Consider the following 23870-nt stretch of genomic DNA (forward strand, 5'->3'; position numbering starts at 1 on the left):
TGATCTTGTATTTACCCCTGTGCTTAGTACAGTGCTTGGCATAATCTAAGTGCTTAAATCGCCATCACCACAATCACTACCATTTATAAGGCAGCTACCTTCTGGGTAATGGAGTCCTCTAGACTGTAAGCTTTCTATGGACAGGGAACGTGTCGGTTTATTGTTGTATTGTACTCTCCCAAGTGCTTAGTACAGTGCTCTGCACATAGTAAGTGCTCAATAAATGTGACAATAAATAACTGACAGCATCGGCTCTGAGCCGGGATCACATCGGCCCAAGATGGGTCCCGTAGGTCAAAATCCTTCGCTATGGGCTGCACCTCTGCCCACCTCTTTGCTCGTGGAACTTGTTGCCCCTGCAGAAACGTGAGTGGGAGACCGGAGACAGCGAGAGCAGGACGACACAGGCCATTAACACTATCATCAGTTCCTCCACGTAAGCACCTGATGGATACCCAAAAGGAAACCCCACTGAAAAACCTTAAGTCATAGCGTCGATTAAAATATGACCCATTAAAGAGCTGAAAACGGTGTAGAAATTCTCGGCTCACCACAGAGAGATTCCAAAATTGTGATATAGTTTGGTGATTCTTTGAAGCCCAACTGAACAGAATGGTCCGAAGGGGCTTACTAACGGATGTCAGTTCCTAATTTGGTGGAACTGAATAGAGAGTAATTTTAGAAATGGAATCGGAAAGTAAAAACATAAGTTTTCGCCTCCATAAGATTAGAGATGCTTCCAATTGATGAGTATCTGGAGACATTTGCCAGAATTAGTTACGGGTTATTCCAAGTGGATTTCCTCTCTACTTGCTTACCCAGGCAGGGAATAGAGAAAACGGGGCAATATTATATTAGCAATATGAACTGAATACTCTTCAAAGGCTGAAACCCAAACTAACTGACAACTCTGGGACAGATAGACAGCTAATAGCCCAACGCAAAGCAAATTTTCTAACTCAAAGGAAACAAGTGGAAAATGGAAGAATGAAATGCCTGAAGATTCCAGAAATCAGTCACCCACCTAAAAATAAGTGGTGAAAATGCTGTGCTGCATTATAGTCTCCCAAGCACTTAGTACAGTGTTTTGCACGAGGTCACAGCTCAATAAATTCAATTGAATGAATGAATGAAATGGCAGAATGCCTTGACTTACCTGTGTGGGATATTTTTTTCAAAAACCTTGGGGTTTGGGGTTTTTTTTCTTCCTTTGTTGGGTAGGGACCAGCTCTATATGTTGCCATCTTGTACTTCCCAAGTGCTTAGTACAGTGCTCTGCACACAGTAAGCGCTCAATAAATACGATTGGATGAATGAATTGATTTGTTAAATGCTAACCAAGTGCCAGGCACTGTACTAAGCCTTGGAGTAGAAACAAGTTCATCAGGTTGGACATGGTCCGCGTCCCAAGTCCCAGGAGGGAACAGAGGCCCAGAGAAGTGAAGCGACTTGCTCAGGGTCACACAGCGGACAAGTGGGAATGAACTCAGGTCATTCTGACTCCAGGGCATGAAGGTGATCCACTGGGCCATACGGCTCCTGGGTTTGCACCGGATATTTCCTCTCTGTCTCTCTTTTTCCTCTCACTTTTGTCTTCCCTCATCACTTGTTTCCGCCTGCCTCTTGACTCTCTTTCATTCTGTCTCGTTGCCTGCCTTTATCTCAGGCTGTTTCTCCCCTTCCTGCTCCCCTAATTGTGAACCTCTGTCCTGCCCTCACAGAAGAAAGGCCCACCCATCTCCAATGTATTTGCAAGCAAGTGCCAGTTCCCGGTTCCCTGTTCTTTCCACTAGCCAATAGCCAACAGCAGAACATAATAATGATGGCATGTATTAAGCGCTTACTAAGTGCAAAGCACTGTCCTAAGCGCTGGGGAGGTTACAAGGTGATCAGGTTGTCCCACGGGGGGCTCACAGTCTTCACCCCCATTTTACGGATGAGTGAACCGAGCCCCAGAGAAGTGAAGTGACTTGCCCGAAGTTACACGGCTGACAACAGGCGGAGCCGGGATTTGAACCCATCACCTTGGACTCCAAAGCCCGGGCTCTTTCTACTTAGCCACGCTGCTTCTAGATACCCTAGATGGGAGAGACTGAATTTAAAATCGAGGTTACATAGAAGTCCTTAGGCGATGATTCATCAGACTGCCCCCCGTCAACTCCAAAACACACACCATGCACCACATGACCTCTTGACACCCAAAGAAAAAATATATGATCATGCTAAATGACGGCACTGTAATTACTGACTTACTAATCAAGAGTGCGGAGTGGAAAATCCATTTAGAAAATGTGGAATCATACATTAGGGCGACCTAGGGAGGGCTCTCCCCTTCCCATTTTAAAATAACCCATCGAGCTTTAGAGAACCATTTTACTCTTAGTTAATTATACCCTCCTGTGTGGATTGTAAATCCCTGGAAACACAGTGGAGGGTCAGCCGTCTGTGAGATGAAAATACCAATTTTGATAATAATGCAAACTATGGGATTTATTTAAATTTTTAGGCTTTGAAGTTGCAATAAGCACCCCGTGACATAAAAACTCCTTAACTAGAGTAATCTTCCAAATAGCATTTTTCCCATTTCTGCCTCAGTCTGAAGGACTGATCGCCATGGTACCATGGGAAATGTTAAAGAAGGAAGAAGGGGATGACCTTGGATGGAGATAATAATAATAATAATAATGGCATTTATTAAGCGCTTACTATGTATGAAGCACTGTTCTAAGTGCTGGGGAGGTTACAAGGTGATCAGGTTGTACCACGGGGGGCTCACAGTCTTCATCCCCATTTTACAGACGAGGTAACTGAGGAACGGAGAAGTTAAGTGACTTCCCCAAAGTCACGCAGCTGACAACTGGCAGAGCCGGGATATGAACCCATGACCTCTGACTCCAAAGCCCGGGCTCTTTCCACTGAGCCATGCTGCGTCCATGACAGTCTCCTTCTCACTGGCCCGCTAAATACGTCCACATACGTCCAATCTGGGATAGGAGCTAGTTCAGACTCCGAAAAAATGAATCCGGCTTCACACTCTGGAAGAATCTATCTGGCTGCCCACTACAGAGGGAATTGCATTGTAGCAAAGGAAAAAATCTTTCCCCACATTTTTGGGGAAAGTAGACGCGTCAGGTTTAGAGAACGTGCACAAGAGTGGATGCACGTGGGTATTGGGGGAGTAATGAGTAGACCGGGTGAGGTGGCGAGCGCCTAGCTTTATCAACCCCTTATACATTTTACAGGTACAATCATTTCTACCAAGGATTCTTCCCTGTAGCATCATCAGCCCAGTCCACAAGTGCAAATCTGTCCTAAAATCCCATCTCCTCCAACAAACTTTCCCCGATTAATTTCCCAGCACTTAAATCGAGTACACCCACCAACTACTGAGCACGTACGAATTGATTATTGAAGGCACATCTCCTCCAAGAGGCCTTCCCTAAGCCCTCATTTCCTCTTTTCCCGCCCTCTTCTGCATCACCCTGATGCGCTCCCTTTATTCACACCTCCCTCAGACGCAAAGCATTTATGTCCACATGTGCAATTTATTTACTGACATTAATGTCTTCCTCCCCATCTAGACCGTAAGCTTGTTGGGGGGCAAGGAATGTGACCGTTATATTGTTGCATTGTATTCATTCGTTCATTCACTCAATCGTATTTATTGAGGGCTTACTGTGTGCAGAGCACTGTACTGAGCACTTGGGAAGTACAAGTTGGCAACATATAGAGACGGGCCCTACCCAACAGTGGGCTCACAGTCTAGAAACGCATAGTACAGTGAGCTGCACACCGTAAGCGCTCAATAAATGCCATCCCCCTCTTCAGTATTCTTGTAAATGTGTCGATTCAAATGTACATTCAATTACTGTTTATGTTTGTCTCCCTCATTAGAATGGAAGCTCCTTTGTGGGCAGAGCATGTGTCATTTTTTCATTCTGTAATTCTCAAGTGGCTAGCACTGCACCAAGTGAGCACTACTGCTACTGCTGCTCTTCCTCCTGCGATTCCTATTACTACCATTTCTCCCAATTAATTGATCTCTGGGGAGTCATCAGCATGCCGGCAATCCAAACTACGGCAACAGGAAGTCAGAGTGAGCACAGAGCTACCAGGAATCTTCCCAGAAATCGACGAGGAAGAGCAAAACATCACGCCTTGAGGAAAAAAGCCACTTCCCTTTGGGCCAACTGATCAGTTGGTATCTCTAGGGTATTCCAGGGCTGGCAAGAGAGCTACAACTACACCTGTGAGGGGTTGAAAACTGTGGGGAAATTGTTTCCAGTGTAGCAGTTCTCTTAAATCCTCATTCTGCCCGCTCCGCGGTGGGCATAACTCGGAACAGACCGTTGTCCTTGGGCACAGTTCTCAGGAGGAAGGTACGGGAAAGAAGGAGGATGAAGTGGGGCAAGATGGTGGAGGGTGTAAGGAAGTGAAGGATGGGCTTGGAGGTGGAGGAGGATGGACGTGGAGAAGGGATGTGGAGGAAGACGGAAGGATACAGAGAGATGGAGGGGGTGGAGAGTGGTGGAGGATGGTAGAGGGACCGTGAGTGCATTGTTGGGCAGGGATTGTCGCTATTTGCTGCTGAATTGTACTTTCCAAGCGCTTAGTACAGTGCTCTGCATACAGTAAGTGCTCAATGAATATGACTGACTGACAGTGAACGAATGAAGACGGTGGAGAGATCGGGAGGATGGTGGAGGAATGTGAAAGGGCGTGGGAGGATGTGGAGGACAACAAAGGGATGTCGAGGTGAGCGAGGGATGTGAAGGAGGAAGGATGGATGATGTGACGGAGGGTGGAAATAGGATGCGGAAAAGAGGGAGGAAGGATGGTGATGGAGTGGGGTGGGGTGGATGAGTAATAGTAACAATAATTCTGGTATTCGTTAAGCGCTTACTATGTGCCAAGCACTGTTCGAAGCGCTGGGGGAGATACAAGGTCATCACGTTGTCCGACGTGGGGCTCACAGTCTTCATCCCCATTTTACAGATGAGGGAACTGAGGCCCACAGAAGCGAAGTGACTCGCCCAAAGTCACGCAGCTGACAATCGGCAGAGCAGGGATTTGAACCCATGTCCCCCGACTCCAAAGCCCGGGCGCTGCTTCGGGTTATCAGTGAGCAACTCGGGAGTTCTGAAACTCTCACTCCCAAGGAACAAACATGTGTTGGGTAAGGCTCGGGATGCATGTTGGAACTGGGGAGGAGGGAAAATTGGGCTGTGACTGTTTCTTACGCTCATTCCCAAGCACGGAAAGGCTATGTTACCTTGAACGAATCAGATAAGGACTTCTATGGCTTCCACATCTGAATTGCAAATATTCAGGAAACCTTATCAGGGGAGGAAAAGCAGCAGTTCCCCTCTGCGTCAATTGCCAAGCCTGTGGAGAACTGGTTTAGTGAGATTCAGTTACGCACGCCTGCACTCGCACACACAAACACACACACAACAGAGCACCACTGTTAACTGCAACTGCCGACAGACTTTTCACTTTCTCAACATATCCTAAAAATTGTCCCTTGAGAAAAATGGTTGCTTGAAATATTCTAGTAACCAAATGTGATTCATTGTCCTAGCCACACCAAATAAAACCCTGGCCATGAGTTTCAAAAAAGTACAGATGATTTCACTTCTGCACCATTCTTACTGTTCAACAAGGCATGCTGCATTTAGGACTAACTAGAGTGAGTTTATATTAAACAAAAATACCTACGTCGCGTGTTTGTTGTTACGTTGCACTCTCCCAAGCGCTTAGTACAGTGCTTTGCACACAGTAAGTGCTCACTAAATACGACTGAATGAATGAATGAATGACATAAGAGGGCTTGACCAGTTCTTCAAACAAGTGACAGTACATTCCAAAACAGCTCTATATTTGGTGGAAATACCTTCCATGAAAATAAGTGATCCTCATCTCTATAAATAATGGAGTTTTCTTTGGTACTTCATTCACATTTATCTCCATGAAAATATGAGAAAATCTACAGAATTTATCCATTTTAATTAACAGAGAAGACAAATCACTTTCCTCTAACTTGGGTGTTAGATCTAAAAGTGTTAATGTTTAGCACTTGCTATGGAGAAGGTGAAAATGCCTTAAATGCCTTTCAATTTCGGAAGTGTTTACCACATTTTAGGTAAGATGTTACAAATTAGGACTTGCATGCGTGTATATGTTAGATATGTACGATAGGCAGTATAAAGTACTTCACCAAACAATCAGCGGTATTTATTGAGTGCTCACAGTGGGCAGACCACTGTACTAAACTCTTGGGAGAGCACACTATAACCGAGTTGGTTCCTCACCCAAAAGGAGTGCCTAGAACAGTGCTTTGCACATAGTAAGCGCTTAATAAATGCCATCATTATTATTATTACAGGAGACAGATATATTTAAATGAATTAAAGAGAGAGGAAATAGCAGAGTTACAAGGATATGGACAGAAGTGCCACAGAAGCAGCACTTGAAGTCAGAAGGGCCTGGGTTCTAATCCCAGCTCTGCCACTTGTCTGTCGTGTGACCTTGAGCAAGTCAATTAACTTTTCTATACCTCAGTTAGCTCATCTGTAAAAGGGGGGGATTACGACTGTGAGCCCCATCTGAGACGTGGACTGTGTCCAACCTGATTAGCTTGTCTATACCCCAGTGCTCAATACAGTGCCTGCCTCATAATAATAATAATAACAATAATGGCATTTATTAAGCGCTTACTACATGCAAAGCACTGTTCTAAGCGCAGGGGAGGTTACAAAATGATCAGGTTGTCCCATGGGGGGCTCACAGTCTAAATCCCCATTTTACAGATGAGGTAACTGAGGCCCAAAGAAGTGAAGTGACTTGCCCAAAGTCACACAGCTGACAGTTGGTGGGGCCGGGATTTGAACCCATGAACTCTGACTCCAAAGCCCGGGCTCTTTCCACTGAGCCACACTGCTTCTCCAATTCAATCATATTTCATGAACACGTACTATGTGCAAAGCATTGTACGAGGCTCTTGAGAGAGTACTAAACAACTAAAATAGATGACATTCCCTGCCCACAATGAGCTCACAGTCTAGAGGGACTGTGTCTGTTTTCTTGTACTCTCCCAAGCGTTTAGTACGATAAGAACACAGTGAAGCGCTCAATAAATGTGACTGATTGACAATCTTCTCCCAAAGAAATGTTCAGGAGGCAGTCAAAGGCTTGACTTCAGGTATCAGATACAACTTTGACACAAAGACAACTGGATCCAGAACTTCTTGAGCAAGAAAGCACTGTAGGTCTCCTTGAGTATGCAGAAAAACTACAGAGTGAGAGACAGAAGGAGGGAGTATACATAGGGAAGGAGAAAGGCACAAAGGCTAAGACAGGAATTGGCAACGACAGAAAGACACACAAAGGCCAACACATAGATTGTCTCTCATGTACTCGACACACAGGCCCCTCCCTCCATCCCCACCAAAGAGACCAGCCACCAAAAATCCTTTTAAGCAGCTCAAATTATTAACAGGTCACTTTTCCAAAAAGCAACTACCCGACACAGAAAGGAGATAATTGGGATTGACTTCAGTAATCTGACCTGATAAAGAAAGTCTCTAATTAAAGCCCTTTTTAAAGTGCTAATCTTTCAGCACACATTTTCCTTGGGACACGTTTTAATGAAGGTAAAATATTTTAAATTAACCAGCAATCGCAAAGAATTCTAATCAACATTTACTTAAATTTGCTTCGTAAGTGAATGTCACTGTGCGGCACACCTACGCTACTGCACATAGATTTCTCCCAAGGCATCATAAATCCTGGAAACTGAAAATAACAGAAATAAATAGTAAAAGGATATTTTTTTTAATTCGGATTCTAGGTGCACGTGTACCCTGAGATAAACGTCTTCCTGAAAATGAATGACGAAAGTAATCAATCATGGCATTGCAATTCCTTTACCCACCCTAGTTGTTGCGGTATTTGTTACGTTCTTACCACGCGCCATGCACTGTACTAAGTGCTGGAATATATACACAAGTTAATCATTCATTCTTTCACTCACTCAATCGTATTTATTGAGCGCTTACTGTGGGCAGAGCACTGTACTAAGTGCTAAATCGGCAACATATAGAGACAGCACCTAGGTTGAACCCAGTCCGTGTCCTGCATGGGACGCACAGTCTTAATCCCCATTTTACAGATAAGGTAACTTAGTTCCAGGGAAGTGAAGTGACCTGCCGAAGGTCACACAGCAGCCAAATGACAGAGCCGTTATTAGACCCAGGTCCTTCTGGCTCTCAGGCCCTGGCTCTATCCACTATGTTATGTTACTTCATGGTCATTCTGTCATTCAATGATAGACCCTTCCTTCTTGAATAATTAGGGAAGCAGGGTGGTTTGGTAGATAGAGCACGAGCTTGGGAGTCAGAAGGGTCAGGCTTCTATTCCCGGCTCCACATGTCTGCTGGGAGAACTGGCAGAAGTCATTTACTTCTCCGGGATTCAGTAAAATAAAGATTAAGACTGCATCCAACCTGATTAATTTTAATCTACCCCAGCACCTGGAACAGTGGTTGGCACCTTGGAAGAGCTTAACAAATAACATTATTATTATTATTATTAATTACTTCACATGACTATTTTTAGACACACTCGCTTCTGATCCTGAATCATTCTGTCTTTGTGAAAATGTCAGGCGCAGTATACCCCGTGCAGTTTTGAACATATTTACAGGAGAGGGAGAGAGGGGAGATGGAGAGTGGGGGGTGAGAGACAGAAGAGGGTGAGAGGGAGGGAGAAAGCAACCAAGGGCAGGATGATGATGATGATGATGATGGCGGCATTTATTCATTCATTCAATCATATTTACTGAGCACCTACTGTGTGCAGAGCACTGTACTAAGCGCTTGGGAAGTACAAGTTGGCAACATATAGAGACGGTCCCTACTCAACAGCGGGCTCACATTTATTAAGTGCTTACTATGTGCAAAGCACTGTTCTAAGTGCTGGGGGGATACAAGGTGATCAGGTTGTCCCACGGGCGGGGAGGGGTCACAGTTAATCCCCATTTTACAGATGAGGTAACTGAGGCCCAGAGAAGTTAAGTGACTTGCCCAAAGTCACACAGCTGACAAGTGGCGGAGCCGGGATTTGAACCCATGACCACTGACTCCAAAGCCCGGGCTCTTTCCACGGAGCCATGCTGCTTCTCCAGCAGGCAGAAGAAACAGAAAGGAGGAGGAGAGGGTCGGACCTCAAAGGGGAGTCAGGCTCAGGAATAAATCCTGCCATGCCTCTGCAGAACATACTAATGCCTGCCTCGCAGCTGAGCAGGGAGTGGAAGAAGCCGTGTGGCTCAGTGGAAAGAGCACGGGCTTTGGAGTCAGAGGTCATGGGTTAAAATCGGCTTCCAATTGGGAAGTTGGGAAGCCCTTCTAGACTGTGAGACCACTGTTGGGTAGGGACCGTCTCTATATGTTGCTAACTTGTACTTCCCAAGCGCTCAGCACAGTGCTCTGCACACAGTAAGCACTCAATAAATATGATTGATTGATTGATTGATTGATTGACAGGCCGCCTGAACCCCAGTCGGGAGGAAGCCAGATTTGGTTGGTTACTAGGCCAAAAGGGTGCGGGTCCGGCCCCGGAACCATGCAGGCCCAACTTGCCGGTCCAGATGTCCTGCTATCTACTAGCGGTGGGGGGCTACTTGCAGGGTGGCTACTTGCAGAGAAACAGCGTGGCTCAGAGGAAAAGGGCACGGACTTTGGAGTCAGAGGTCATGGGTTCAAATCCCAGTTCCGCCACTTGTCAGCTGTGTGACTTTGGGCAAGTCACTTAACTTCTCTGTGCCTCAGTTCCCTCATCTGGAAAATGGGGATTAAGACTGTGAGCCCCCCATGGGACAACCTGATCACCTTGTAACCTCCCCAGTGCTTAGAACAGTGTTTTGCACATAGTAAGCACTTAATAAATTATTATTATTATTATAGGGTGGTCCTGGGAGGGTCTCATTCATTCATCCCTTCATTCAGTCGTATTTATTGAGCGCTTACGGTGTGCAGAGCACTGTACTAAGCGCTTGGGAAGTACAAGTTGACCCGAAGAAGCGGATTAAGGAGGAGAAAAGGGCAGACCAACCAGTTAGCAGCACGGCAAGCCCAGGCACTAAGCAGGGAGAGGGGACCCAGCCCAAACCAGGTGGGGAGGGTGGGGGGTGGCGGACGGCAAGACGGACCTGAGGAGGGTGTGGGCCCTCTGATGGGTCGGAGGAGGTGACATAAGCAGCCTGGGTGTAGGCGTAGCTTTTGAAGCGAGGTTCAGGCGAGGATGAAGAGGTCGGCCCGAGCCCCTGGGCTAGGCTGACTGTGATCTAGGAGAAGAGAGGGTTCGGGGGAAAAGGAGACAGAGGTTACCACATCCGGGAGTGAGGAAGAACCATCGTCCCGCCAGCCCTCCCCGTCCCCCCGACAACATGCAGTGGTGGCATGATCCGGGAGCGAAGGGAGGGAGCCCGCTCATTCGGGGGGCATCTTGGCCTAAAAGGGATGCAGCCATGGGAGTTGGGGCCACGCTCCGGTCCCAGTAAGTGCTCAATCTATACCACTGATTTACTCATCTTGGGGAGTGTAAGACAGTGGTCTCCCTGCAGGCAATGCTCAATGTATACCATTCATATTCTTATCTAGTGGAGCGTACGATAGCGTTCTGTTCCCGGAGATTAACAAACAACCCTGATTTACTCATATAATCATTGTCAAATAAATAACACTAATGAACTGATCTTAAGGAATCAACAAATATGTTATTTCCTCTGCCATGCTTGACACCAGGGACGGTGACCCTATCCCCCTACCCCCAAGCCAGTGCAGATGTCATTCTTGCTATGGACAAGAGGCCCATCTCCAGGCCAGCAGAGAAAGAGAAATCTCCAACGCCTTTCCCAAAACCTCAGCCCCTGAGGTGAGAGCTCATCGGGTCAGGGGCCTTCTCTAGGGTCCAGACGATGAACCAAATTGAGCAGATGGGGCCTGGTGGGCTCCGGGGCCGGGGCGGGGGTGGGGGCGTGGACCGCCAACCACAGAACAGCCGAGCCCATCAGCGGAAGATGTTGAACCACGCCGGCGGATTGAGGGAGAGGATGGGGAGCCCTCAGTGTTGAGAGAAGGAAACGGGGAAAGCAAAATATCAGAAGGATGTCTTCATTCAAAGGGCTTCTTCCATTATGAAAGAAGTGGTGTCTGTTGACGAGGGCTTCCTCTGAAGTGGGGGAGGTCTAATGTCCACCTATGTGTGAAGAAAGAAGGGTCCCGTAGGAGGAGGAGATGATGGCCGCCCGATTCCCACTTGAGGGGAGGGCCGTCCTCGGTAGCCCCACGACCTCTGGTGCTCCCCTAGCTTCAATAATCTATGATCCCGCTGGCCCGCAGACCTGGCCAGCCCCGTTGCATTCAGGCCAGGAAAGAATATTCTTTGGATGGGGTCGAGGCGGGCCCGTGACTAGGGCTGAGCCCGGGGGCTGGATCTTAGCAGAAAACGATGATCCGACCCACTCGGGAGTGTGCCTCGCCCGCCCTCCACACAAGCACGATAAACTGGTCTTTTCTCCGGTCCTCTAGACAGTCATCTCACTGTGGACAGGTAATACGTTTACTGACTCTGTTGGACCGTATTCTCCGTGGTGCACACGGCGAGCTCTCGTTAAATACCGCCGACTGAAAATCCCTCCGGCTTTGGTAGGATGTGAAGGACACCTTTCCCCCAAAGCTTCCCCGAAACTTACCAGCATTTATTCCCCCCCACAGGGAAGAGGAGCGTGCTGACCAAGAGCGAGGAGGAAGATTCAGAGAGAGTCAGCTCTGTCACACCCGGTTCGGGGAGGTGCGGTCTGGAGAGCCCAGGACTCACCTGCTGAGAATAGTGCATTTGATGATGCGTCTGTTGATGTAAGTGGATATGCTCGCCGCCCGTGTCCTTTCCCGGCTGCCTCGGTAACCGCTCCACCTCCCGGATGGCCTCGAGGCTTACGTGCTGGGGTAAGACTTGGAAGAGGGAGGTGACGTACATCAAGATGGACTTCTTATCTGGATACACAGTGGCCACGTCTGGAAAGCAAAGTAGCGAACGTCAGGTTACGTTTCCAGACTCGAGGGGAGGACGCGGGGACTGAACAAAGCAGGCTTGCGAGAGGGAGACGAGGGAACGGACGCCCAACTGGAGGTGTGAGGCCCCCGGAGACTAATTAGAGCAGGGAAACGGACTCCAAATTTAACATCAGATTGTCACACCAATGAGCCAAACTCTAAATATAAATTGGAAATCTCTTCAAGTTCATGTGATCGGCATTCCATTAAACTTCTTCTGAGACAAAGGGCCAAACCGCACAGTTTGAGTGACTTTTATTAGGTAAAGAAAAAAAAGAACATTACATTTTATTTCCTGTGGCAAGTCAAATTAGGGTGTTAATGATGATAGGACATCAATAATGAAATAGTTGCATAAGATCCTTAAATGCCTTCTGCTTCATTGAAGAAAGTATTCATTTTTTATTCAGCATTTTTTTTGGCAATTGGTCAACGTGGAACTGAATGAACCTGTCCACTGAAAACAGTGATAATGATGGAATTGATTAAAAGCTTACTATGAGCCAAGAACTCTGCCAATCAATCAATCAATCAATCGTATTTATTAAGCGCTTACTGTGTGCAGAGCACTGTACTAAGCACTTGGGAAGTACAAGTTGGCAACATAGAGAGACAGTCCCTACCCAACAGTGGGCTCACAGTCTAAAAGGGGGAGACAGAGAACAAAACCAAACATACTAACAAAATAAAATAAATAGAATAGATATGTACAAGTAAAATAAATAGAGTAATAAATAAGTACAAACATATTTGTACAAGCAGTACAAGCACTGAGGTGAATACAAAATTATTGTATCAAATACAGTCCCTGCTCCCCCACAAGAGCTCACGGTCTTTAATCCCCATTTTACAGGTGAGGAAACCGAGGATCTGAATGTTAAGTGACTTGTTCAAGGTCTCACAGGAGGCCAACAGCAGAGCCGGGACTAGATCTAGGATCTTCCCATCACTCCACGCTCTGAGTTCGCTGGGCCGAGGATAATAATAATAGCGATATTTGTCCTGGCCTTACTATGTCCCAGGCACTGTACTAAACACTGGGGTAGATACAAGCTAATCGGGTTGGACACAGTCCATGTCCCACAGAGGGCTCACAGTCCGAATCCCCATTTTACGGATGAGGTAACTGAGGCCCAGAAAAGTGAAGTGACTTGCCCAAGGTCACCTGGCAGACAAGTGGCGGAGCAGGGATTAGAACCGAGGTCTTCCTGATTTCCAGGCCTGTGCTCTATCCACTGGGCCATCCTGCTAAAATCGGACCCCCTCCGCCATGACTGAGACACATCCCGAAGCTTTTTTCTGTGGACTCTGAGTCTCAAGGAGCGTGAAATCCTGCTCCTCTTGAGCGACAGTGCTCTACATTAAGTTTTTGGTTTTTGTATGCATCTGTGTTGTTTGAATGTTTCACCTTCCTCTAGACTGTGAACTCCTGGTGGGAGGGAACGTGTTTTCCAACTCTGTCGCACTGCACTTCCCAAGTGCTTAGTACAGCGCTCTGCACACAGTAAGCGCTCAATAAACACGATTGAATGAATAAATGTACTCTCCCAAGTGCTTAGTACAGTATTCTGCAGGCAGAGCTCAATAAATACCATTGACTGATGGATCATTTCTGATTCACGTGTTTCTCCCGGCCGTTCTACCCACTTTTTCTTCCCGATTGTGAGTCCCACAAGGGACGGGACTCGTGTCTGAGTCCCACCTGGGTATTATCTCTCAGCATTCACTACAGTACTTGGTCAATAGTAAGCATTTAATAAATACTCCTACTACTACAAGGCCAGCCTGCCTTCCCAGCTCTGGAAAGAGTCAAACTGTTTGTCACCATCGTGTACAACGGCTGTTTTCGGAAAGACAAAAGAGCGCCTCGCATAAGCTCCTTTTCCTTCTTATTCCTATCCGTACTTTATTAGTCAATTGAACGCTGGTATTTATTGAGCACTCGCTGTGCACGCAGAGCACTGAACTCACTGCTCGGGAGAGTCTAATAGAGCTGGTTGACGGGACCCCTGTCCTCAATGTCTCTTTGGCTTTCTAGATCATAAAATCCTTGAGGGCAGGGTTTACATCCCCTTATTTTCCGGCATTCCCCCCTCAAGCAGCTAGTACAGTGCTCCCTACACATCAGATGTCCATAAAATACTACTGATTGATTGACTGATTAAAAGATGCCATGGTCCATCTGCCACTTACAGTGGGCCTCCTTCCCATGACTCCTGGGGTCAGCTTTATCCTTCCCCGACCTGCACTCGAAGCTGGCCAGCATTTCATTCACTCATTCCTTCAATCATATTTATTGAGCGCTTATTGTGCGCAAAGAACTGTACAAAGCACTTGGGAGAACAAAGCACTTGGGAGAGTACAACGAAACAAACAACAGGCAGACGCATTCCAGCCCCCACCGAGCTCAAAGTCTTGCATTTATGGGCTACTCCCCGGCATTCCCAGCAGGGAAGGAGTCAGAATTCAGCCAATAGTTCAGATCAATAACAATTTGTAACAATTTAATTAAAAGGGAAGCTTGGCCACACCAGTCCTTTCCCTATGTGGCATTAGAATTTACTTGCTGTACTCATTCAAGGGACTTGAAATGTAAAAGGAAGCTTGTATAAGAAATGTATCGCTCATCCCATAAGGGTTTACCACGTACGCATTCATTCATTCATTCAATCGTATTTATTAAGCGCTTCCTGTGTGCAGAGCACTGTACGAAGCGCTTGGGAAGTACAAGTTCCACGCTGGCAGCCAAGTGATCTCAACAGGAAGACGCATGGCACGGGGCTTGGAATCGAAAGGTCATGGGTTCTAATCCCGGCCCCACCATTTGTCTGCAGGGTGGCCTTGGGCAAGTCACTTCACTTCTTTGTGCCTCAGTTACCTCATCGGTAAAATGGGGATTGAGACTATGAGCCCTATATGGGACATGGACTGTTTCCACCCCGATTTTCATGTATCCACCCCTGTTCCCAGTATAGTGCCTGAAACATAGTAAGCACTTAACAAATACCAAAATTATGACTATTATTGTTACAGGATTGAATTTTTACCACCATCAATCCTTTGCTAATACACATATGGGTTCTTTCTTGCAAGGGCGCTGTGTCCAGAGCAATAAAGCATTCTCACCCAGTATAAGAGACCAGAACGACAGTGAATGAGCTGCTTGCAAAGAAGCTAGAGCAGCTTTTTTTCCCCATTTTTGAACAGAACCCCTCATCTTCCCACCCATACCCTTTCCTCCCCCTGACTTCCCAAGACTATACCGAGTTAATTGTATTTATTGAGCACTTACTGTGTGCACAGCACTGTACTAAGCACTTGGGAGATTACAACAATAATATAACTTTAGACATCACCACTATCCTCTTGTTTTCATTCATTCTTTCACATTTATTAAGCATTTACTGTGTGCAAAGTGCTGTACTAAGTGCTCGGGAGAGAACACTGTACAAATAAACAGACACATTCCCTGCCCACAACGAGCTTACAGTCCAGAGGGGGAGATATGTACATAAGCGGCGTGGGGAAGGGTAAGGTGATGAATTAAAGGGAGAAAGTCAGGGTGACGCAGAAGGGAGTGGGAGAACAGGAAAGGAGGACTTAGGGAAGGCCCTCTTGGAGGAGATATGCCTTCAATAAGGCTTTGAAGGCGGGGAAAGTAATTGTTTCTCAGCTATGGGGAAGGAGGGCATTCCAGGCCAGAAGCAGGATGTGGGAAAGGAGTCCATAGCATTTTCCTCGACTCATCTCTCCCACTCAATCCACGTACCCAATCCTCTCTGTTCTATCTTCACAACATCTCTAGAATCTGCCCCTTTCTCTCCATCCAAACCACCACCCCCTGTACATAGATCACCGTGAGAGACATGGAGAAGCAGCGCGGCTCGGTGGAAAGAGCCCGGGCTTTGGAGTCGGAGGTCCTGGGTTCAAATCCCGGCTCCTCCAACTGTCAGCTGTGTGACTTTGGGCAAGTCACTTACCTTCTCTGTGCCTCAGTTACCTCATCTGTAAAAGGGGGATTAAAACTGCGAGCCCCGCATGGGACAACCTGATCACCTTGTAATCTCCTCAGTGCTTAGAACAGTGCTTTGCACATAGTAAGCGCTTAACAAATAACAGCATTATGATTATTATGATTATTATTATGGACTGTGTCCAACTTTATCACCGTAGCACTTAGTACAGTCCCTGGGACATAATAAGCACTTAAAAAAAGCCATTAAAAAAAATGACTCTAGCCCGGGACAACGGGAATTTGGGTGAAAACTGGGGCCAAAGGGGGTGACTCCGAAGACCTAAACAGATAAAGACACGGGTAAAGACCCTCAGGTCGCAGATTCACAGAAGCCAACAAGCGAAGGATTACAACTACCACCCTATATTTGATAGAATCGGGATACACCAAATGTAAAAGAGAAAAATCAATGTATCCGAGTGAAGGAGAAATCTGTAGGCTGAAGAAGGCCTGAATTTCAGAACCAAAAGAATTGGTGTAAATTCCTAGAGAGTGGGTGTCTGTGTCACCCGACAGAGCGAAGTCTGGTGATCGAGACACGCTTTCCGGAGGGGCTAGCAAAGAGTCTTCCACTCGGCTGCCCACCCATCTGCCTTTAGCCCAGGATGACCTGCCTTCAGCTACAGGCCGGCACCAAACCACTCTGAACGTCAACTGTGGGCTGGGAAATTGCACCAGCCCAAGCCCTAAGCCCCCTGACTGAAATCAACGAGACTGAAATAGCACCTGCTCATTTCCCTCCACTGTGGCTCTTGGCTATTTTGAGGTAGTCCAATCAATCACATTTACTGAGTGCTCACTGTGTGCAGAGCACTGTACTGAGCGCTTGGGAGGGGACACTTTTACAGAGTTGGTAGACACGTTCTCTGCTCACAGCGAGCTTACAGTCTAGTGGGGGAGGCAGACATTAACATAAATGAATAAATTACAGATATACTTCTTATAGTGTCTGAATGCTTTGTTCGACAACCAGTGTATTTAGCATCTTCATTCAACTTGTACTTCCCAAGCGCTTAGTACAGTTCTCTGCACACAGAAAGCGCTCAATAAATACGACTGAATGAATGAATGAATGAATTCGGAAGCAATGGTCCTCATTTTATGGAACTGTAAAAACCACCAAGGACAACGATCTGCATCCATCATCACCGCATCTATCAAAAGATTTGCATCTTTTTAACAGTGATATTAACTACAGTAAAATGATATAATGGCTTATACTCATCAGCCAAGGCCGCGGAGTGATTTACCCATGTATTTTAGAAGGGCCAATTTCCCACGACAGCCATGATTGGCAGTGAGCAAATCGCATTCGCTATGGTCTTTGTGCAGGTCAGACACAGAAGCCTGGGGAGCTTAGCTGACTGACCCAGCATCCAGTGGCTCGTCACGGTGGCTCTCCACCCGAAGGACACCCCTGGACCACGAAGCCTCCTCCCATAACCCTTGGGCACTCCATATTGGCTGTCGCTCGCTCATGGAAAAGCATGTAGGCTTAAGATGACTGATCACACGGACAATTCTCCCCACTTTCAATGCCTCATTGAAGACCCATCTCCTACAAGAGGCCTTCCCTGACTAAGCTCTGCTCTCCTCTTCTTCCACTCCCTTCTGTGTCACCCTGATTTGCTCCCTTTCATCATCCCCTCTCCCAGCATCACACCACTGTGACTCTATTTATATTAATGTCTGGCTCCAGCTCTGCACTGTAAGCTCATTGTGGGAAGAGAATGTGTTCGTTACATTGTTATATTATACTCTCCCCTATCAATCAATCAATCAATCGTATTTATTGAGCGCTTACTATGTGCAGAGCACTGTACTAAGCACTTGGGAAGTACAAATTGGCATCACATAGAGACAGTCCCTACCCAACAGTGGGCTCACAGTCTCCCTAATGCTTAATACAGTGCTCTGCACACAGTAAGCGCTCAATAAATATGCCTGACTGACCGATCAGAAAGGGAGTACCATGGCACGTAGTAACTGCTTAACAAATACCTTAAAAAAAACCACCTAAGTACATACCTGTAATTTATTTAGTCAGTCAATTGTATTTCAGTCAATTGCATTAGTCAGTCAGTCAGTCACAATTATTGAGGGCTTACTGTGCTCAGAGCACTGTATTTAGAGTTCGGTAGAGTACAATACAACAATAAACAGACACATTCCCTGCCCACAATGAGCTTACAGTCTAGAGAGACAGACATTTATATTTATGCCTGTCTCTCCTTCTAGACTGTGAGTTCATTGTGGGCAGGGACTGTTTCTGTTGTATTGCTATATTGTAACAATAATAATAATGGTACTTGTCAAGTGCTTACTATGTGTCAAGCAGTATACTAAGCACTGGGGTAGATACTAGCTAATTGGGATGAACACAGACACTGTTCCACATGGGGCTCACACTCTGAATCCCCCTTTTATAGAGGAAGTCGCTGAGGCCCAGAGAAGTGAAGTGACTTGCCCAAGGTCACACAGCAGATAGGTGGAGGAGTCGGGATTCGAAACCAGGTTCTTCGACACCCGGGTCTGTGCCCTATCCGGTAGGCCACTCTGCTTCTATTGTACTCTTCTAAGGGCTGAGTATGGTGCTCTGCACACAATAAGTGCTCAATAAATATGACTGATTGATTGATCTGGGGGACAACTCAAAATTGAGAGTGTCCCTCCAGGTTTCCGTCCGGGGATTAGGCTGGACGGCTCGCCTGGGAGGCCGTGAGGTCAGGACCTTTGCATCTTTGCACAGTCTTTCCCTTTGGGTGTGGATAACTGCAAGGTTTTCCTGACAAAGGAAGCATTCCAGTTCAGTGACATTTAACTTTGCTCCCTTAATTGTCACCTGCTGTTTATCTCCTCTGCCTCCTTCCCCAATCAGCCTGACTTCCATTCAGCTACTAATAAAAGTGCTAAATAACCCTTCTCCACAGTCAGCCACATTTGATAGCAGCTTTGGGCTACCCGGCACCAATATCCTGCTCACAATGTGATGAGTTGGAGGTCATTACAGGGAACAATTGGGAGGATTCTCAACAAATCCCCGGATCTAGATCCACTCTTCGATGAAACGGTGTGGCCTAATGGAGTCAAAGGACCTGGGTTCTAATCCTGGTTCCACCACTAACTTGCTGTGTGTGACCTGGAGCAAGTCACTTAACTTATTTGGGTCTCAGTATCCTCATCTTTAAAATGGGGCTGAAACAGCCGTTGCCCCTCCCCTTTATGCATGATCCACATGGGCCAGGGACTGTATTAAATCTGATTATCTTGTATCCACCCTAACAGAACAGTGCTTGGCACAGAGTAAGCACTTAACAAATACTACTACTATCATTAGTAGTAATAGTAATATTAGTACACCTCAATTTGGAACTCGGCACTCCCAGAAGAGATGATTCCCCCTCTCACATCCCTCAAAACTCTGTCAGGGACTTGGCTATTAATACTAATTATGGTATAAGTGGTTATTATGTGCCATGCACTGATCTAAGCACTGGGGTAGATACATGGATAACAATAATAAGAAAAATAATAGTATTTGTTAAGCACTTACTTTGCGCCATCCTCCTCAGCATACCCACATACAATCTGTTCTACTCCGTTATTTAGATGACTCTAGTCGTGATATCTTTATGTTTGTCTCTCCTCTAGAGGGTAAGCTCTTTTTGGGCATGGATGGGTCATTTATCCTGGGCTTACGTGTTCAATAAATGGTGCTAAATTCTAACTCTTCCTTCCTGTCCCGTGTGATTAGCACAGTGCTCCAGAATGATGGTCTTCTTTTCTACTTCAAATGTCCTTAAATGATAATAGTGATAATTATAATAAGAATGAATGATAATCACCATGGTAATTACTTAGTGTTTTCCATATATCAAGCCCCTTACTAAGCACTGAGTAGATACACGATCACCGGATCACACATATTCCCTGTCCCATGAGGGGCTCACAAGAGGTGGGGGAAAGAGGTATTTTATCCCCATTCTACAGATGTGGCAATTGAGGTCCAGGGAATGCATGTGACTTAGTTTGGATGGGGCTTGCAATTAACAGGATAGAAGGGAGTATTGGAGTAGAAAACTATTCCTGAAACGCTGCTCCTCCTAGGACCTACATTTCTCAGAATTCTCCAGGAATCCCTTAAAAAAATGGAATCACTGTGGAAGGAAGTCGATCTGCCTGTAGGAGCCCAGGAGGAGCTGTTATAATAATAATAGTAATAATGATGGCATTTATTAAGCACTTACTATGTGAAAAGCACTGTTCTAAGCGTTGGGAAGTTACAAGGTGATCAGATTGTCCCACGGAGGGCTCACGGTCTTAATCTCCATTTTACAGATGAGGTAACTGAGGCACAGAGAAGTTAAGCGACTTGCCCAAAGCCACACAGCTGACAACTGGCGGAGCCGGGATTTGAACCCATGACCACTGATCCTAAAGCCCATGCTCTTTCCACTGAGCCACGCTGCTTCTCTGTGATTAGATACTAATCAGGTCGGACACGGTCCCTGTCCCTCATGGGGCTCACAGTCTTAATCCTCATTATACAGAGGAGGTAAGTGAAGTTTCTTGCCCGAGGTCACACAGCAGACAAGCGACAGGGCCGGGATTAGAACCCAGGACTTTCTGACCCCCGGGCCTTAGCTCTATCTATTAGGTCACGTTGTTTCCTCTTCTTCTCGGAAAGATGTGGCCCCATTGTGTTTATAATCACTCTCTCAGTCGTCTGATGTGCTGTCTGCTTCCTCATCAGGCCAAACAACTCTGACCCCACCTGCTCAGACCCAAAACGTTTCTGTGTCCCCGCACCTGTGTCCCCGAGCATCTCTTTCTCCGGTTATGGGTGCTTTCCCTAAACTAAATGGTCGCCACCGGGCATGGGGCACCTGTGGCCAATTAGGACCATCTGGTCAAAGCGTCAATCTCCCGTGTTTCTGCTTCCACCCAATCATGCCTGGTTTTCTCCAGTTTCCCAGAAGAACCGCTGAATGCATCGGGATATCTTAGCTCCGGTCCTGACGAGAGAACCTACAAGACCTCCCGGAGAGCCCTTGACAGAAAAAGGAAAATAATCCCCCAGAAACATGGAGCTCACCACTGGTGAAAGAGGAAAATTCCTCACAACCGTCAACAAAACCATAAAAACAAACTTCGGCGCAGCCAGGTAATGTTTTCCTGGGAGAGACCGCTGATAAAAATAGACTGCTATAAAAAATGTAAATCGGTTTACATAACTGCTTTTTGGAAAAATAATGAAAGTGATTATTATCAGAATGCCCGTCTGAGGAAAGGAGCATGGTAACAAGATTAAAAAAAGGAAGGATAACAGGTGACTACTGCCTGTTGGTCAGTCCGTCGGTCATTGGTATTTACTGAGAAAGTACAATACAATAGATTCGGCAGACTAGACCCCTGGCCTCAAGGAGCTTACAACCTAGTGCGGTTGGGGAGGGGGGAAAGTAGAGGAAACAGCAGAATATGAGGATTTGTTCCTCCAGGCACTAGGTATAAAGCAAGAGAAGGCACCCGTGGAACACACTCAGCCCAATTATAGAGAATTAATATGTTCTTTGCAGAACAACTGCCCTGCAGCTAACTGGACTGACAAAGGGAATCACGAGTCAGTGCTCAATAAACGCTGCTGATCCTGATGTTGAGAAAGGATAAGTCAATCAATCAGATTTCCTGAGGGCTTACAGTGTGCAGAGGACTGTAGTGAGCGCTTAGGAGAGTACAATATAACAACAAAACAGATACATTCCCTGCCGACAATGAGCTTACAGTCTCTGCTTTCTCATACCAGAGAATTTTTCCACAGTTATATTTGGTATCCGTCATGGAAGGTAGAAATCCCCACTCCAGGGGTGAGGGAATCAGCTGCCCGACACATCCCGGGGACACTCACGTCTATCCTGGGGAAGCCCTGGATCCTGCTTTCCAACACTTAGAAATTCACTAAAGACCCCAGGAAATGAGCAGCCGTTTGGGGTACAACTGCTGTCGCCAATATTTCAACACCCACAACTCTTCCACCGAGCCAAAATTAATTTCCTGAACTAACCCTAAGTAGTTCAAGAAAAAAAAAAAACCCTCTCCCAACTCTTGGCATGTAAAAGGGACCTCTTCTTCCACACTGGAATCCTGGAAAAGTCAGCCACTGCTCCCTGGATACTTTAACGCCAAGCAAAGTGGATATGGAATATTTCAACAGCACACCAACTGTCGCACAACTAGAAAGTGCAATTGATCCCAAAATTCAGATTCCTTTCCTCAGAACAACAATACCAAACTGATCCTCTAACCACTCTTCACTTGCACCTGACTTCTCTCCCCTTCATCATCAATGTTTTTTTATTGAGCATTTACTCTGTGCAAAACACTGCCCTAAGCAAGTGGGAAACTACAGTACAACAGAATTGCAGACGTGTTCAAAAGACACACGACGAGCTTCTAGTCTAGAAGGAGACACGCACTAATAGAAATAAATAATTTATAATCCCCTTGTAACCAACAAGAGACCAACCCCATGATGGAGAACCCAAATGTTGCCACCTCCTTCCCCTCCTCATCTAGTGTAACTCGTCCTCTTTCTCTTTCACCTTGTTGTCTCTTTCGCCCTTCAAGGACACCCATGTCTCAACAAACAGAAGGAGACCTGTGGTGTATTCTTCTGCTTTTTTACAGCCTCAGTGTCCCTTGTCTCTCATTTCCTTTAATGTGAACTTTCCTTTCTACTGCTGAATTCCTCATCTTCCCGCCCTGGGCTCTCCCATTGCCAGGATCTGGCTCTTCTCTGTGGACCCCAGTTTTCACACGGCAATCAGAGGCAGGGGAATGTGAGGGCGGAGACGGTTCTGTGGAAGGGCAGGAAAAGGGCATGCGTGCACTGTGGCACTCTGTGCAAAACACTGTCCTAAGCAAGTGGGAAACTACAGTACAACAGAATTGCAGATGTGTTCAAAAGACACACAATGAGCTTCTAGTCTAGAAGGAGACACACATTAAAAGAAATAATTTATAATCCCCTGATAACCAACAAGAGGCCGACCCCATGCTGGAGAACTCCAATGTTGCCACCTCCTTCCCCTCCTCATCTGGTATAACTCTTCCCCCTTTCTCTTTCACCTCCTCCTCTCTTTCACCCTTCAAGGACACCCATGTCACAACAAACAGAAGGAGACCTGTGGTGTATTCTTCTGCTTTTATATAGCCTCAGTGTCCCTTGTCTCTCATTTCCTTTAAGTGAACTTTCCTTTCTACTGCTGAATTCCTCATCTTCCCACCCTGGGCTCTCCCACTGTCAGGATCTGGCTCTTCTCTGTGGACCCCAGTTTTCGCACAGCAATCAGAGGCAGGGGAAAGTGAGGGCGGAGACGGTTCTGTGGAAGGGCAGGAAAACGGCGTGCGTGCGCTGTGGCACGGCAGAAGTAATGCCGAGGTGGGAAAGGGCAGAGGTGGGCCGTGACTTTTCTGGGTAGAGAACGGAGAACGGCCAAATGTGCAAATGCACCAGGAAGATCAGCAAGATCTTTGAAGACGGAGAGACGTGAAGGTGGGTTGAAGGGGGAGGCAAAGGAGAAACAAAACAGGGAAGAAAACTGCAGGATGGGAAAAGCGACGGTGGAGGAGGAGAATTGGTAGCAGACCCCGAAGCTCTCCCTGGCCCAGGGGACATTCGGGATGCTCTAGGCATCAAACGAGCGATTGGGTCCAAAGCAGAAGACCAGCACCGCTCCTGTACT

General features: G+C 46.6%; 1 protein-coding gene across 1 annotated transcript in view; it reads right to left on the bottom strand.

Moving 5' to 3' along the window:
• Positions 1-23870, bottom strand: part of DMD (dystrophin) — a 553630-nt gene that overhangs the window by 491377 nt on the left and 38383 nt on the right. The window contains exons 6-7 of the mRNA XM_038757068.1: positions 11878-12074; positions 10208-10342 (exon numbers count right to left, since the gene is read on the bottom strand). Coding sequence (XP_038612996.1) covers positions 10208-10342; positions 11878-12074 — 332 coding nt within the window. The remainder of the gene's footprint in view (positions 1-10207; positions 10343-11877; positions 12075-23870) is intronic.

Source organism: Tachyglossus aculeatus, chromosome 15, assembly GCF_015852505.1.
Source record: "Tachyglossus aculeatus isolate mTacAcu1 chromosome 15, mTacAcu1.pri, whole genome shotgun sequence".
In the NCBI taxonomy this organism is placed as follows: domain Eukaryota; kingdom Metazoa; phylum Chordata; class Mammalia; order Monotremata; family Tachyglossidae; genus Tachyglossus; species Tachyglossus aculeatus.